Source organism: Carettochelys insculpta, chromosome 3 (genome assembly GCF_033958435.1).
Source record: "Carettochelys insculpta isolate YL-2023 chromosome 3, ASM3395843v1, whole genome shotgun sequence".
NCBI classification, from domain to species: Eukaryota; Metazoa; Chordata; order Testudines; family Carettochelyidae; genus Carettochelys; species Carettochelys insculpta.
This window is the reverse complement of record NC_134139.1, coordinates 63,275,912-63,291,831: the sequence shown is the minus strand read 5'-3', so window position 1 is coordinate 63,291,831 and position 15,920 is coordinate 63,275,912. Positions and strand designations below refer to the sequence as shown.

The following is a 15,920-nucleotide window of genomic DNA, read 5'->3' as shown; positions in this document are numbered from 1 at the left end:
GGCCTCACGCATCCAAACTGCACAACATCCCCCCCCCCCCCCGCAGCTCTGCGCACCCAAACTGCTGCAACCTAACCCACCCCCCGCAGCTCTGCGCACCCAAACTGCCGCAACCTAACCCTGCCAGCCCCGCAGACCAAAACTGTCACAGCCTTACCCCCCCACTGGCCCCACAGACCCAACCCGCAGCAGCCTGCACCCTGTCCCCCTTCCCTCCACAGACCCAACCTGCCACCATGTTTTAACCCTCCCTCGCACTCATGTCCCCAACCTGCCCCAAGCCTTTGAACTGCCTCCAGCCTTTAAACCTCCCCATCCCACCACCAACCCAAGGTTCACTTACCTTTCAAAAGCAGCACCACCTGCTGCCACTCCCAGCACTTGGAACCAGAGACTTTTACACATATTTTAATACGAATTTATGAGCACAAAGTTGGGAACGAACTGCGCTCGTACAACAAGGGATGAGCGTACTATGGCTAGTATATTTCAGAAGCCTGACTACAACTAAAAGCCTCCTGGCTTCCCTTTGGTCCAGTTGTGGATAAGCATACTTGTATCAGAGAGGTAGCCGAGTTAGTCTATATCTTCAAAAACAAGCAAAAGTCCTGTAGCACCTTATAGACTAATGGATATTTTGGAACAAAAAGCAGTCAAGTAGCACTTTAAAGACTAGCAAAATAGTTTATTAGGTGAGCTTTCGTGGGACAGACCCACTTCTTCAGACCACAGCCAGACCAGAACAGACTCAATATTTAAGACACAGAGAACCAAAAACAGTAAGCAAGGAGGACAAATCAGAAAAAGATAATCAAGATGAGCAAATCAGAGAGTGGAGGGGTGGGGGGGGAAGGTCAAGAATTAGACTGAGCCAAGTATGCAGCCAAGCCCCTACAGTGACTCAGAAAGTTCCCATCACGATTTAAACCATGTGTTAATGTGCCGAATTTGAATATTTGGATCGGATTGGATCGAATATTTTTGAATTGGATATTTTGGAGTGTATGCTTTCGTGGGCAAAGACCTGCTTCGTCGGACACTCGTGCATCTGACAAAGGGGGTCTTTGCCCCCGAAAGCTTATGCTCCAAAATATCCGTCAGTCTATAAGGTGCCACAGGACTTCTGCCTGTTTTTGAAACGTACTTGTGGCTCTCAACTGAATCAATTTGTTTTCCTCTATCAGCAGATTTTTATTCCAAGCTCTCTCAGTCACTTACACAGAGGAAGGAACGCAAATGAGACTACCCGCTGTAAATGAGTCTGTCTGTGATTTGCGAGCTCTCATTCAAAGCCGGCAGCTCTACTTTCGTTAGGAATAGGTCTCTTTCCCCCGCATGACGAGCTACTGAAGCGGGACGCCCCCTTCCCTCAGCCCCCACAGTATTAATCTTAATTCTCACTCGGTTCATTTAGGGACTTGCGAAGTACGAACACCGCTGTCCGGCCCATGCTCAAACCAGAGGCTGCTAATGGCAGTTCCCCGAAGATGGACCATGTAAGAGAGTGTCACCGCCCGCCCGCTCGCTCGCCCCCTCTCCCCGCCCCGCTGGGCCCACCCCTGCCGGCCAGCCCGCCCCCAACACCCACCCGCCCGCCGCTTTAGCGCCCCTTCCCCTCCGGCCTGGGCCCGTGTTTACCTCCAGGCAGGGCCGCCTCACTAACCGCGCCACGCAGCTTCTCCGGCCCCTACATCGCTCCCCACAGCAGGATCATCTCAGAGCACCAACGGCTCCTTCCCCCAGCCCCCGCGCCCCGGCCGCCTTCCGCACTGACCGGCAACAACCCCTCCTCCCACAGCACCACGCTTCCATTACCCGGACAGCCCGCACGGGCCCATGGGAGTCGTAGTTCTACTGCCTCGCCTCGCTTCCGGCCTCGCCCGGAAGCCATTTTTGTTAAGGGATGTCTCGGGTTAGGGTGCCTGACTGTGCGGCGGCCATTTTGGTTAAGGGCAGGAAGCCGGGAGACATCTTGACCTATGGTTGATGCCGGGCAGGAAGGCCAAGGCAGCTTCGGGCTGAAGCGAGGCACGCGTGTGTGCGCTGGGCCCACCGCATCGATCAGGCCTTTCTGGCCATATATGGCGTCACGTGTGACTGCTTATCCTCAGTCACCGTTCGTGCCCGGAAACGGCTGTATTTCCTCTGGCACCTGTTAAGGATCCATGTTTGCACCAGAGCCTTAGCGGCTGGCAACGCACACGCTTGCCCATAAGATAAGGAAATATGGATTGGATACATGGACTATAAGATGGATAGGAAGCTGGCTTGACCGTGTGGCCCAAGGGGCAGTGGTCAATGGCTGAATAGCTGGATGGCGGTCGGTTTCAAGCGGAGTTCCCCAAGGTTTGGTTCTGGGGCTGGTGTTGTTCAACATCTTTAGTGATGACCAGGATGAGGGACTGGAGTGCACCCTCAGCAAGTCTGCGGATGACACTGTGCTAGGGGGAGAAGTAGATGACGTTGCAGGGTAGAGAGAGCATTCAGAGTGACCTGGATAAAATGGAGGATTGAGCCAGAAGCAGTCTGATGCGGTTCAACAAGGAGAAGTAGAGTCTGGCACTTGGGACGGAAGAATCCCAAGCATTGTTACAGGCTGGGGAATGAGTGGCTGAGCAGCAGTACAAGGGAATGTGACCTAGGGATTATGGTGGATGAAAGGCTGGATATGAGTAAACAGTGTGCACTTGTAGACAAGAAGGCCAATGGGGTGCACTAGGAGGAGCATTTCGAGCAAACCTAGAGAAGTTGTTGTTCCCCTCTGTTCAGCAGTGATGAGGCCACATCAGGAGTATTGCATCTAGTTTTGGGCCCCCGAGTACAGAAAGGATGTGGAGGTGCTGGAGCAGCTTCAGTGAAGGGCAACGAAAATGATTAAAGGGCTGGAGCACAAGACCTATGAGGGTAGTCTGAGGGATTTGGGCTTGTTTAGTTTACAGAAGAGAAGACTGAGGGGTAATTTAATAGCAGCCTTCAGCTTCCTGAAGGGGTGCTCTAAAGAGGATAGAGAGAAGCTGTTCACAGTGGTGACAGGCAGCAAAACAAGGAGCAATTATCTGAAGTTACAGGAGAGGAGTAGGTTGGATATTAGGAAAAACTACTTCACCAGGAGCGTGGTGAAGCACTGGAATGCGTTGCCTAGAGAGATGGTGGAATCTCTATCCCTAGAGGCTTTTAAGACTGGCTTGACAAAGTCCTGGCTGGAATAACTTATTTGGGGTTGATCCTGCTTGAAGAGGGGACTGGACTCAATGATCTCCTGAGGTCCCTTTCAGCCTTAGGATTCTATGATTCTATTACTGCAAGTCACACAATATGTTATGCACTTCTCACAGCTCCTGCTCCTACATTCCTGGGATCAGATGGGAATCATAGCTTTCGTTTTAAACATCTACATTCTGAGCCCCAGGGTTGCAGGGAAAAGTTTGAAAATCTGAACTCTAAATGTTCTGAAGCCAGAGGGAAAATAAAAAGAATCACAAATGTATTATCTTTTAAAAAATTTCATTATTCTAGAGAGTGGTGTCTCATGATTTCTAAACACTTGAGCTACAGTTACACTGACCCAAACTGCTGGCAGCAGTATGCCAATGGACAGTATAGAAAATGAGAATGAATGCTCATTTGCATATTTGCAGAGGCGGCTGCTGACAGAAAAAAAGCAGGGTAGGCGTGGGTCTGCCGGCGGAACCCACCCCTCTTTTTCAGCAGCCTCTTATGCCTGGAAAATTCAGGCATAAGGCTGCCAACAAAACTGGGGGGGTGTTGTCAGCAGAACCACATTTAAACTGCTTTTTGTATGTCGGCAGCAGCCTTTGCCGGGGAGTGCATATGCAAACGAGTGGTCATTTGCATTTTCGGGACTGCTCCTCTGCATACTGCTGCCAGCAGTTCGGGTCAGTGTAACTGTAGCCTTGGGGTTTAGCAGTACAGTTTTCAAATACAGTCTACACTTCGGAGTACAGCTTTTGAATTTATCCCAGTTTGGCTAGTGGCCATGCTAATGGCCAAATTGAAGAATACTAATAAAGCACTGATATGCATGTTCAGTGCCTCATTGGCATGCCGCTGGCCATGGCACTTTGAAAGTGCCGCGGTTCGCTCACCCGTGGCTCGTCTACGTGGTGGTCCTTTTCAAAAGGACCCCGCCAACTTTTTTATTCCATATTCCTTTTTTTCCTTATTCCTTTTGAAAAGGACCCCCATGTAGCTGTTCCACAGGCAAGTGAACTGCGGCACTTTCAAAGTGCTGCAGCCGGTGGCATGCTAATGAGGTGCTGAATATGCATTTCAGTGCTTCATTAGCATTTTTTGATTTTGCAACTAGCAGGGCCATTTCAAAGTTTTTGGTAAGTGTAGACACGGCCTTTATTTCCTTTGCTGTAATTCTATGACACCATGTTACTCCTTCCCATAACAAGAGAACTAAGGGTTATCAAATGAAATTGGTAGGTAGCAGGTTTAAAATAAAGTAAGTATGTATTCACATGATGCATAGTCAACCTGTGGAACTCCTTGCCAGAAGATGTTGTGAAGGCCAAGACTATAATAGGGGCAAAATAGAATTAGATAGATTCCTGCAGGGTAGGTCTATCCATGGCTGTTAGCCAGGATGGACAGGGGTGGTGTCCCTAGCCTCTGTTTCCTTGAAGCTGGGAAGGGGTGACAGGGCCTGGATCACTCGAGTACTTTTTCATTCCTTCCCTGTGTGGCACCAAGCACTGGCCGCTGTCAGAAGACACATACTGGGCTAGATGGACCTTTGGTCTGAACCAGTATGGTTGTTTTTATGTTCCAGTACCATATCATAGTGTACAAATTATAGCATCACCAAAATAGCAAGGAGAGCCTTTTTTTCAATTCAGTAAAATAATTCAGTAATTCGAGAGCCACAGCAAAACCCCGTTTTCGAAAGAACCCCCATCTACACTGCTGTTTTTGTTTCAAAAGCAGTCTGTTGGAATGGAGATCACGTGGGATTGTGCAAATGGAGCGTGAAATTTATAAATCAGTCCTTTGTTTGCATTTTCGATTTGCCTCATTTGCATTCCCCTTTCAAAAGGGGATTGTAGTGTAGATGCAGCCCATGTGAAATGCAAACAGTGTGGACATTAGATCATCTAGTGCAGAGGTCTGCAACCTGTGGCTCTGAAGCTGCATACAGCTATTTAAGGACTTCTTTGGCTCCTGACACTATAATTGCAAAGTAAAAAAACACAAACAAACAAATGCCTCCTGATTATTTTCAATGAATGGTGAACATCTAAAAGCCCAAATATGAACAGCTCATCTAAATAGCAAATGGTATGTGATCTCAAAAGATTGGATAGCTCCCCCTAGTGTCCTTCAGAGAGAGAGAGAAGGCTTGGGAGTGAAAATCAGAATGACAGTGATACAAACACACATGTAAAGTGTGAGGAGATAGAATATGTAAAAAGTTTGTGAACATCTTGCAATAAACATGTATTGCATTACAAATCATTGTGTGTGCACTGTTCTTAAAATAGCGGTTACAAAAAGTATGGCTTGACATTATTAAGGACCAGCTCATATTCACATACATTGCGGCTCTTGCGTTATTGAGGTTTTTTTCACTGAATTGTAAAAAAATGGCTCTTCTTGCTATTTTGGTTGCCGACCCCTGATCCAGTCCCTGCTCTTACCATTGAAGAATGGCCCAAGTCATTTTCTAGTGCTAGTTTCAGAGCCAGTCCCTGGTGGGAGGTGTGCTAGATCACCTGGTCATTTGCTTCTTGCACAGTAGTAGCATTATTATCCAGCACCCCGGGGATGCTGGATAATCAAATGTGCTGGATATTGGAGTGTGGCCACTGGGTCTGCTGCTGCTAGCCCCTGGCCCTACTGCCACCAGTGCTGCTGCCACCAAGCTTCCAGCCCCAGCCAAGGAGCCGCTGCCAGCCACACAGGCAATAGCCTGGTCTGGGCATCTGGCTGTCCTGGCAACCCTCCACCAGCCCCGCTCCACCGGCTCTGGCTGGGCAGAGGCAGATGCTAGTTACTTGAACATACTGAATATTCAAATTCCAGATATCCCATCTTTTACAGTACTGAGCAGCATGCTCATATTGACTGAGCATATTGAGTAACACTGCTGAAGCTGGTTGCCCTCACTATCTCCCCTTGGGTCATTTCTGGCTAGTTTTAAAAACCTTTAATAGAAGAGCTGGAGTAGGATTTGCTTGTGAATATGAGGGAAAGGTCAGAATGCCCCACAAACACCTTCCTGATGAGAAAGTAAAGTGGCTCAGGGAGGAGGGACAGATTATTAGACACTTCATTTATATTCTTGTAAAGCACGCATTTTCACTATATAAATTATCTGCATAAAAATAAACCCTTTCTAGTTACTGTACCTTATGAATAGTAACAGAGAGAAAGCTGTGCTAGTTGATATACTGTCAAAACAAAAAAACAGTCAAGTAGTACTTTAAAGACTAACAAAATAATTTATTAGGTGAGCTTTCGTGGGACAGACCCACTTCTTCAGACCATAGCCAGACCAGAACAGAGTGACTCACTTTGAAGTGTTTTCTGGGCAGGCGTATACAACATGTCGCATCCTGGAAATTGTTAAAATGTATATACATACACACCTCATAGGCCTGGAAGGGACCTCAGGAGATCATTGAGTCTCATTCTCTGCCTTTGTAGCAGGACCAAGCACCATCCCTGACACTTTTTTTTTTAAATCTATTTGCCCCAGCCCCGTAAATGGCCTCCTCAAGGATTGAGCTCACAGCCCTATGCTTAATAAGGTGATACTCAAACCACTAAGTTATCCCTTCCCTCATAGGGATACCCTAAGAGGGTATCCCTGTTCTGTGTAGGTAGGCCCTAGCACCCTTCCCCCATAGAGTACCTTTAATATAAAGTCAAAACAAAAATGCAGTAAAGTAGCACTTAAAAGACTAACAAAATAATTTATTAGGTGAGCTTTCTATGAAAGCTCACCTAATAAATTATTTTGTTAGTCTTTAAAGTGCTACTTTACTGCTTTTTTGTTTTGATAGTATATAGACTGGCATGGCTTTCTCTCTGTATTTAATATAAAGAGGTGCTGCAAGGGTGCACGGAATTTGTCCGTGTGCACCAGTTTGGAAAATCAGCTCTTGTGAAAGATATTGCCTAAAAATCACATGCTTTTATTCAGTTCCTGGGATAAGAAAGCATCTACCTCTTTTCCACCAAAGTGTCAACATACGAAATGTAAGCAGAAGTCTGAAAGCTAAATTGCGGGGGTCTGCCGACAAAGCCAATGCAGGTGTGCAACTTGACAGCGTGTTAATGGGTGGAGATGCCTAGCACGCAAAGAAGACTGCTGGAGTGTGAAACTGTGCAAATGCTTTATGGGAACGAAAACAGAGCAGGGTAAGAAACTTCCATATTGGTGATGTTTGCTACATGTAACATTTTAAACATCTCTTAAGTTCTCCTACTACTGGAGTGGAAGAGCTTGCTCACAAATGTGGAGAATGTGATCATGTGGAGGAGGTTCAGAGTGGTTATTACATCAAGTCCACTTCAGCTATTTATTTTTCAAAGGTTATGTATATAAGACATTTTAAAACAACCTAATTTTTAACATGTTAATTTCATGAATTCTTAATTTGTTTCTCCATTACTGACGAAGCGAGAACAGTTATTAATCCTCGATTTGGGACACTCACTGTGTCTTCATCTGAAATTAACCCCTATCTTTCCCACTATAGCCACACTACCAAAAACATGTTCACTGCTAATGCTGTATTACTGTCAGCACTAATGTCAGTTATATATTTTTCTATGAGATGGAGGAAAACAAAGAAATAGCTACAGTAAACCACTGTTAAACAATTTTCCCCACAAAGATAAATTTAACATGGAATTTAAACAATTTATAGTACTATATTCAACACATCTGTGCTGCTTTATCACTTTAAAGGGCCTTTGCTCAGTAGCAGTAGTATTTTAATAGGGCTACAGAGGGAATTTTGGTGGAGATGGAGGAAAAAGTAGTTGAAAGCATGGCAAAAGCTTGAAGGAAAGGGAAGTAGGGAGCATAAAGAAGTTAGGCTCAAGGAAAACAATGATATGTTGCTATATGGAAAGGTTTATTAGGGATTATGTTTGCAGATGTCCAGATGCAAAACAAAGGGTAAGTAAAAGACTAAATAATCTGTACAAAAATTGAAATGGCCTCTTATCCTAATTATTCCCTTGAACTCCCTACATAGTTCTCTAAGCTACACAGTAATATTTTGTCACCAGTAGTTTGTTCCTCTTCTTATTACAAAATTTTGGCAAATCCCTGGGTCTAAGTATTTCATGCAATTCTGGGTAGTGGGACTGAGTGAATGAGTATTCCTTAAACTGGTGTCTCTCTGATTGCTGTCACCCAAATGTCCCATCGTTCCCTTTGTTTTTGAAACTCTCTAGTGGATGGATGTGCTACCAACTTACTGGGGAGATATCTGATTGCTGAGTAGCTGTTCCTTTGCTAAAGGAGAGGCCGTTGCACATCAGTACTAATGGGGTGCTGCAAGAGTTGAGGGGGCCTGCGAGTCATTGAACTAAGTTGTAAACCCTGTATATAAAGGAAATGACTTCAAACCAGTGTGTGCTACAGCACTCCTTGTTCCAGAATGTATAAATATTTAATTTTTTTGACCATTTTCCTTTGCCTTATAGGAAAGTAGTAATTTTGTGTCCAGTAGATTATAAAATAACACACCTCACACGTTGTTAGTGTATTCCAGTGAATTAACACTCTCTCTCAAAAACAAAATAGGCAAATGTTTTGAAAACACTGTACTTCCTCAAGTGATGGAAACAACATTAGGATAACAGCAGCTGGAGCCCCACTAGTGTTTCTCGGCTCTTATAAACTAAATGTAGGACTGAAACTAAGAGGGGTAGTAAACATGAAAAACAGGAGCATTCCTTCAGTTTTGTGGTACACCCCATGACAGTGTCACACAAATGGGGCTAAGTTATAGCTCAGAAGTACTTTCATCTTAAACCTGTGAGTTCAAAGGTTTATTTTCCTTCCAGAATGAGCTTGTAAGCAAACTGCGTGGTGTTGGTATGACTAATCACCTACTTGTTCCTGTTTGTTTGTATGGCAGAAAATGCATTTAGATATCCTCTTGCAATGCAAGAATCTAAACATTTTAGTTTTGTAACTTTACATCTAGCATGTGACAGTCCTTGGTGAATGAGAAATATGTTGTTAAATTATAGAGACTGAATAAACAATAATGAGCAAGTGAATCAGGTAGTAAATTCATCCTATGTATTTTGCTAATTAAGTTACTTCATTATTGGCTTTGTATATCTGGATGTCTGAAAATTTAGATAATTGCCCCAAGGGCCTTCTGTCACTGATCTGTGAATTCCACTTTGGCTTAAAGTTATAGCAAATCAGATGGCTTCCCTTGAATCACACAGGCATGTGCAATTTCAAAGCGTGTACCTACTAGAATACAAATACATCACAGGATGTGTTGATTTAAAACCCCATGATTTGAAAGGGTTTCATTATGTGGAGGCAAGTAAACACTGACACTTTTTTCTCTTCTAAATATTTTCCCTATTTGTCTTGGGCTGCCCTTTGTGTAGTTTAGACTGATATAGAGATTCCCAGTTTTGTGTGCTTAAATAAAAAAGTTTATCCCTCTTTTTGGTAATTGGCAGGATTTTTTTAACAGACTAATTACTAGAAATATTTAATACAGAACATTGAGTAATTTAAACTACGCACATTTCCTGCTTCCCTTCAGCAATGTAAAGGTTAGATGGGGGGTGTATCAGAAAGAGCTCAGGGAGAAGGAAATAATTGCTGGGAAGGAGTCTGGGAGTGAACCTGGAGTGTTTTGGGGTATAGTTTGCAGATGTATGGAACAGGTTGTTTTGGGGAAAGTAGGAATGTTTGGGAATTGGGGCGCCTCCCCTCTCTTTTAGCCTCTCCCATTCAGCCACCCACTCTGTCTCTGTGTGGTTGAATCCCTGCTCCCATTGGGCCCCTGCCCCAGTCTGCCCCCCCCCTGCTTTTCTGAACCCTAATTTGTGTTTTCCCCCAGCAGCCTTGGGTGCCCTTCTGTTTCCTCCCATATCCAATGAGTCCTCATCTGGCCTCACAGGCAGGATGCAATGAGAACACTGCCTTTCCTCCTGTTGGCTGCTGTGAAGGCTGAGCTGGCTGCTCTCTGTAGTGGTACCACATCTGCCCTTGGTGGGTGGAAGATATCACTGCAACACCTCTCCAGGAAAATGTATTTTCTGTGGAGAAAAAGTCTGCAGAGAGACATGAGTTCTGTGTGTGCACCGTGGCAGGCAATTTCTCCAGGAACTGTGCTTTTTTTTTTTTTTGTTTAGAAAGGCGCCAGCTCCCCTCATCCCACCAACCCATCCCGTGGCTGGGGATGCCAAAGTGCTGGTACTCAGTACCGGCACAAAAAAAGCACTGTCCAGGAGTAAGTACTGTACAGTTCACAATGGGTCTCCTTTTGTCACTCCAAACCAAATGCTAATGAAGGAAAGTGAAAACTTCAAAGAGAGAAAAGTAATAAGAAGTAAACGGTTTGGGGGAAGAGCCCTATTTGAAATGCACACCAAAGGTTTACCCAAGGATATTTAGGGACAGAAAGGACACTTGTTGCCCTTCACCTAAGGAGTAAATGGACGCTGAGTTTGCTTCATGAAAAGAAGTCTCCTCCAATCTTGGTTGGAAACACTGGAAGGAATTTGGGGTGAGATTTTTTTTTCTGGTATTTTTACTCACTATCATTTATACCTCTGTTCTTCAACTAATGAACTGATTCTTGTTTCCACTATAAATATATCTGAGTGCTGTGGAACTATATAAAGGGATGGTCCTGACTGGAATCTTACTAGTTGCTGAGTACTGTTCCTTAAGGCAGTGGTGAGCAAACATTTTACATCGGGCCCCATTTCTTATCCCTGCAGTTAGACAGGTTGGGAGACCTGCTAATGTAAAATTAATGTAAAACTGCTGGACATTTCAGTTATGTTTGTATGGGGATGGGGAAATAACCTTTCTGCATGTGTAAGAAAATTAGTATGTATAATGTAAAAACTTTATAAATGTGAATACACATGTAAACACAGTAACATATTTCTCCATTTTTAATGAGATGTATAAACCTGACACCCCACAGCTGATCTTGCTGTGCCCCCTTATTTATTTATTTATTTTTTTGAAATATAACCCCCCCCCACTCCAAAGATCTCCCCACATTGCACACCCCTGCCTTGAGGAACAGCAGGTGTAGCAATGGTGTGAGCATCCAGTATACAAGGATCTGTCCAAGAATAGTCAGAAGACATGAGGGTCGGGGGTGGGGTGGCATATGTCAGGCCAGGGGTCGGCAACCTGCAGCTCTGAAGCCACATGTGGCTCTTTAAAGAGTCACTTCTGGCTCTAAGCACTGCTGTGGCTGACTCCTCTTGTGGCTCCAAGCCCTGCTGCTGCCCAGGCAACTGCAATGATGGTGGGAGAAGAGGGGCAGCCATCGCTGTGGAAGCAGTGATAGGCTGGGGCACAGGCAGGAGGCAGCCAGGCTGGGTTAAAACCTGACACCCGCACACCCCAAACTTCCCCGCCCACTACTCTGGGCCTCACACTGCTCCATCCCCGGCATGGTGTAGCCAGCAGCCCCAGGGTGTGGGGACTGAGCTGCTCCAGGCCTCCAAGCTTAACTCCAGTGGGCCACTTGTGTGAAGCTGTTGGCGGGGCACACATCTGCTGCTGCCCATAGCATGAACAGCCAGGGCAGGGCCAGGCTGTGAGCAGCTGCACAGAGCGTGGCAGCCCTGTGAGCCAGGCCCTGGTGCTCCCATGGGTGCCAGCCAGGAGAGTGGCATGACCAGCAGCACTGCCTGGGATGTAGAGCCCCTGCAGCAGAGCAGCTCCTGGCTCTTTGCCGGCTGGCAGCAGGGCTGTGAGCATCAGAGTCCCTACTGCCAGCTGCTGCACGCTTGGTACAGCCTGCCTGGGACCTGCCCCATAGTTGCCTCCAGAACAGAGCCTGGGGCTGCTCATGTGGTGTCCCTGGGACAGCCAGCACCTCTGCTTTGCTGGCATATCGTGCACGCAGCCATCCTGGTTAGGCCCACACACCATCCCAGGACAGCTCAGCACTGCTAGCTCATGAGGGAACAGCTGCCAGTGCCCAAGCCAGCTGGGAGTTGTCCTGTGGTAAGTTTCCCAGCGCTAATGCCCCCAGGAGGCTGGGATATAGCTGCTTCAATGGGGGTTTCTGATCCTTGCCCCCCCCCCATCTCTATGGCCGGGGGCAGTGGGTCTGCCAGCTGGCCCTCTGGGAAGGTTAACCCCTCTGAGAGGGGTTAAGCCTGGGTATGGAGGGGGTAGAGCTTAAGGATTGGGGTGGGTTTGCAGGATGGAGGGTAAAGCATGGGGATGGTGGGGGGCAGATTTGGGGCTGAGGTGGGTAAAGCCTGGGGCGTGTGGGGGAGGTGGGGGAGAGTGTGGGGCATTAATGTGAACATCGCTCCTCCCTGCTGAAGGGCCTATCCCCAGGCACAGCATTTTCCTTGTCCTCATTTGCTTTTCAATCCAGGGGTGAAACTAACCTAAACTTTATGGCTGTGTCTACACGTGCCCCAAACTTCGAAATGGCCATGCAAATGGCCATTTCGAAGTTTACTAATGAAGCGCTGAAATGCATATTCAGCGCTTCATTAGCATGCGGGCGGCAGCCGCGCTTCGAAATTGACGCTCCTTGCCGCCGCGCGGCGCGTCCAGACGGGGCTCCTTTTCGAAAGGACGCCGCCTACTTCGAAGTCCCCTTATTCCAATGAGCTCATGGGAATAAGGGGACTTCGAAGTAGGCGGCATCCTTTCGAAAAGGAGCCCCGTCTGGACGCGCCGCGCGGCGGCAAGGAGCGTCAATTTCGAAGCGCGGCTGCCGCCCGCATGCTAATGAAGCGCTGAATATGCATTTCAGCGCTTCATTAGTAAACTTCGAAATGGTCATTTGCATGGCCATTTCGAAGTTTGGGGCACGTGTAGACACAGCCTATAACTGCTACAAGTCATTGTGTGTGCGCTGCTCTTAAAATAGGAGTGACAAAGTACGGTTTGAGGTTATTTATTAAGGACTGTCTTGTATTTATGTGCTTTGCAGCTCTTGATTTTTTTGTAACTGAATTTGGGGGGAAAAATGGCTCTTCTTGCTATTTCAGTTGCAGGCTCATGTGCCAGACAGTCTCAAATTTAATTGCTCCATGACCAGCTTCTAACTACAGAAATTACTTCCTGACCCCAGAATGGGGAACCAAAAGCTGAGCCTGCCTGAGGTCCACATGTGGGGGCCAGAGCCTCACTGCTCTGGGCAGAGGAGCCAAGGTTAAAGCTCAAGGTTCTGGACCCAAATGAGGGGCTTGTAACTGGAATGCCAATTCTCAGGGATGAAGCCCTTGTGCTTTGGCCTTGGTCTGTGGGGCTTGGGCTTCAGTTCAAGGTCCCAGAAAGTCTAAGCCATCCCTGATAACCCCATTTAAATGGGGTTGTGACACATTATGGGGTCCTGATCCACAGCTGGAGAACCGCTGGTGTATGCCTTTTCCTCACCTCCACAGACCAAGTGGGTACTGCAAAGGCTTGGAAAGTTGTGTTTGTATTGCTAGAGGCTGGTGGTTTCAAGGAACTGCTTCATAGCAGGCTCAGCCAAATCATCTTTAAGGGCTGGTGGTGAGGTGCCTCGTGGCTCTGGGAATCCCCAGGAAGCATCACACTAGGTCCTCTTAGATGGTGTGTTGTGGTTTGTTTTTTGTTTTGTTTTTTAACTGGGGGTACTGACAAATGAGGATTGGAGAATGAGCTTTCACAGATGCCAGTCTGTCAGTTTTTCTTTTTCAAGAAGTACCTTCAGAGAGTATCTGTCAAAGGCTACGTCTACGCTTCAGTGATCTGTCGACAGAAGTTACTGTCAGAAGGGATTTTTCTGGCAAAATTTCTGTCAACAGATCCCCCCGCCCCCCCACACAGAGAGAGATCAGAAAGGCTATCTACTCTACTGACAGAGAGCAGCCAGACTGCCTGGCCACTCTCCCAACAGAACAGCCAACTGGAAGCTCAGCAAACAGGGCTGCCGAGTGAACTGAAAGCCCTGTCTGTTGACAGAGGCCCCCCTTCCCCCCCAAAGTATCTATATGGCTTGTTGACAGAAACTTAACAAAGGCACTATTCCTCATCAGGCAGAGGCAGAATGCTGTTGCAGAAGTGTCAACTTTTTGTCAACAGACTGTCAAAAAATGCTCTTTGTGCGTGCATGCGCTGCAGGTTTTGGCGACAACTCTCTAGGGTAGACATAGCCGAAGAGTTTCACTTTGACTGGGACTCTCCCATGACATAGTAATGGAGAAAGTGGAGATCATGGTTTATCCCCCATGGATTTCAATTATTCCCTCAAAAAATTACCATTAAGTACAGTGTTTGGATTGTTAATAACCAAAGGGGAAATAAATCTGGTGCTGCATACCTGTCTTTTTAAAAGGAGAGACACTTGGTAGGTAACTGGGCTGGCTATTTGGATTTAAATAAGTTTTATATTTCAGTATTCACCATAGATCACTTTGTGGTGTGGTTATAAGTTCTTGTGTGCATGCCCTTCCCAAGGTGTATTTCCAGACTTACCCCTGTGGACCCCTGACCTGCATCCCAAACCTTCACCCCCTCCCGCCCAAGAATCCACACCTCAAGCCTGAGCCCCCTCTTGAATCCCAAATTCCTCCTGTCCAGGCCCACCCCACAGCTTGCCCCCCCACCACTTGGCTGCACCCCTGTTACACATCATCTGTGTGCAGAATGACTCTTATGTGGATTAGTATGGAGATGATTTATCATCCCCATATTGGTACACCTAACAAAGGTCATTCTGCACATGAACGTAAGTTAGAACACTAGTCCATGACACTGTACCAGCAGGTTGCTCAGTTTTGGTCCAAAACAAAATGGTGTCCTACTATATTTTACATCCAGGTACTTTTCATATAGCAAAGAGGCTAACTTCACATATGCAAGACTTTGTGAAGATATTACTTATGAATTAGTCACTTGAGGATGATTGGGGATTTTTCTTAGATCTAGGGAAACACATAAGGCAGGGGTAAGCAAGCTTTCTGAGGCAGAATGCTGAAATTTGACCTTTGGACTTCTATGTACGGTCCCACTGCCAGTGATACTTTTTAAAGTCACTAATAGTCCTACTTACAGCAACTTCATTAATTAAGAGGCAGAGCTTTATTGTATAGATCGTGGCTGATAGCATTAGCTGGTCTTTTGTTAATCCACAGGTGGCATGACTTTGAGCAAGCTTTTGGCTGCGGGTGGCGGGGGGGGGGAGGATGAGCTCTGACTTCTCGTGCCAATGAAAACTAGCTCAATTGCCACTCTTGGCACAAGTGCTGGGGGTTGCTGACTCCTGACATATGGTATACAAATTCTTCATAAAGCAAGTCATTCCACAGACATTTTCTTTCACAGAATCAAAAAAACATAGGAGCAGAAGGAGCAAGTTACCCATGGTTTCATAACATGTCATTAAACACGTTACACACTTTGCCTACCATAAGGGCAATACGTGATGTATTTTCACTTGGGCTGGCTGGCCTGACAGGGAGTAGATGCTGAAAATGCTACCCTTCACTACCCTACATGAAAGTGTGCACCTCTGAGGGCCTTCTTGCAGGAGTGTGGGCATAGATGGATTAGTGAGATGGTCGTGGGTTTAAAGCATCTATATTTTAAACATGCTTATAGCATGTTAGCTCTCTACAATTCTGCTACCACCACCAGGCTTAACAAAGCTCAGCTAACTATGACTTTGTTTACCGCAGAAGTGTGCCCAGATTAGGAAAACAGGTTTGAGTTAAGACTG

The 15,920-nt window shown here is 46.3% G+C and overlaps 1 protein-coding gene across 5 annotated transcripts in view; it reads right to left on the bottom strand.

The window, feature by feature from the left end:
- ANGEL2 (angel homolog 2) overlaps nucleotides 1–1,860 on the bottom strand; it is a 29,962-nt gene extending 28,102 nt beyond the window's left edge. For 2 of the 5 annotated variants that reach the window (XM_074989992.1, XM_074989993.1), the window contains exon 1: nucleotides 344–441. In XM_074989992.1, coding sequence (XP_074846093.1) covers nucleotides 344–405 — 62 coding nt within the window. In that variant the 5' untranslated portion in view covers nucleotides 406–441. Of the gene's footprint in view, nucleotides 1–343; nucleotides 442–1,401; nucleotides 1,483–1,638; nucleotides 1,751–1,774 lie in introns of those variants that run through there. The other 3 variants (XM_074989994.1, XM_074989995.1, XM_074989996.1) reach the window with 3 other exon arrangements.
- Nucleotides 1,861–15,920: the final 14,060 nt, after the last annotated feature.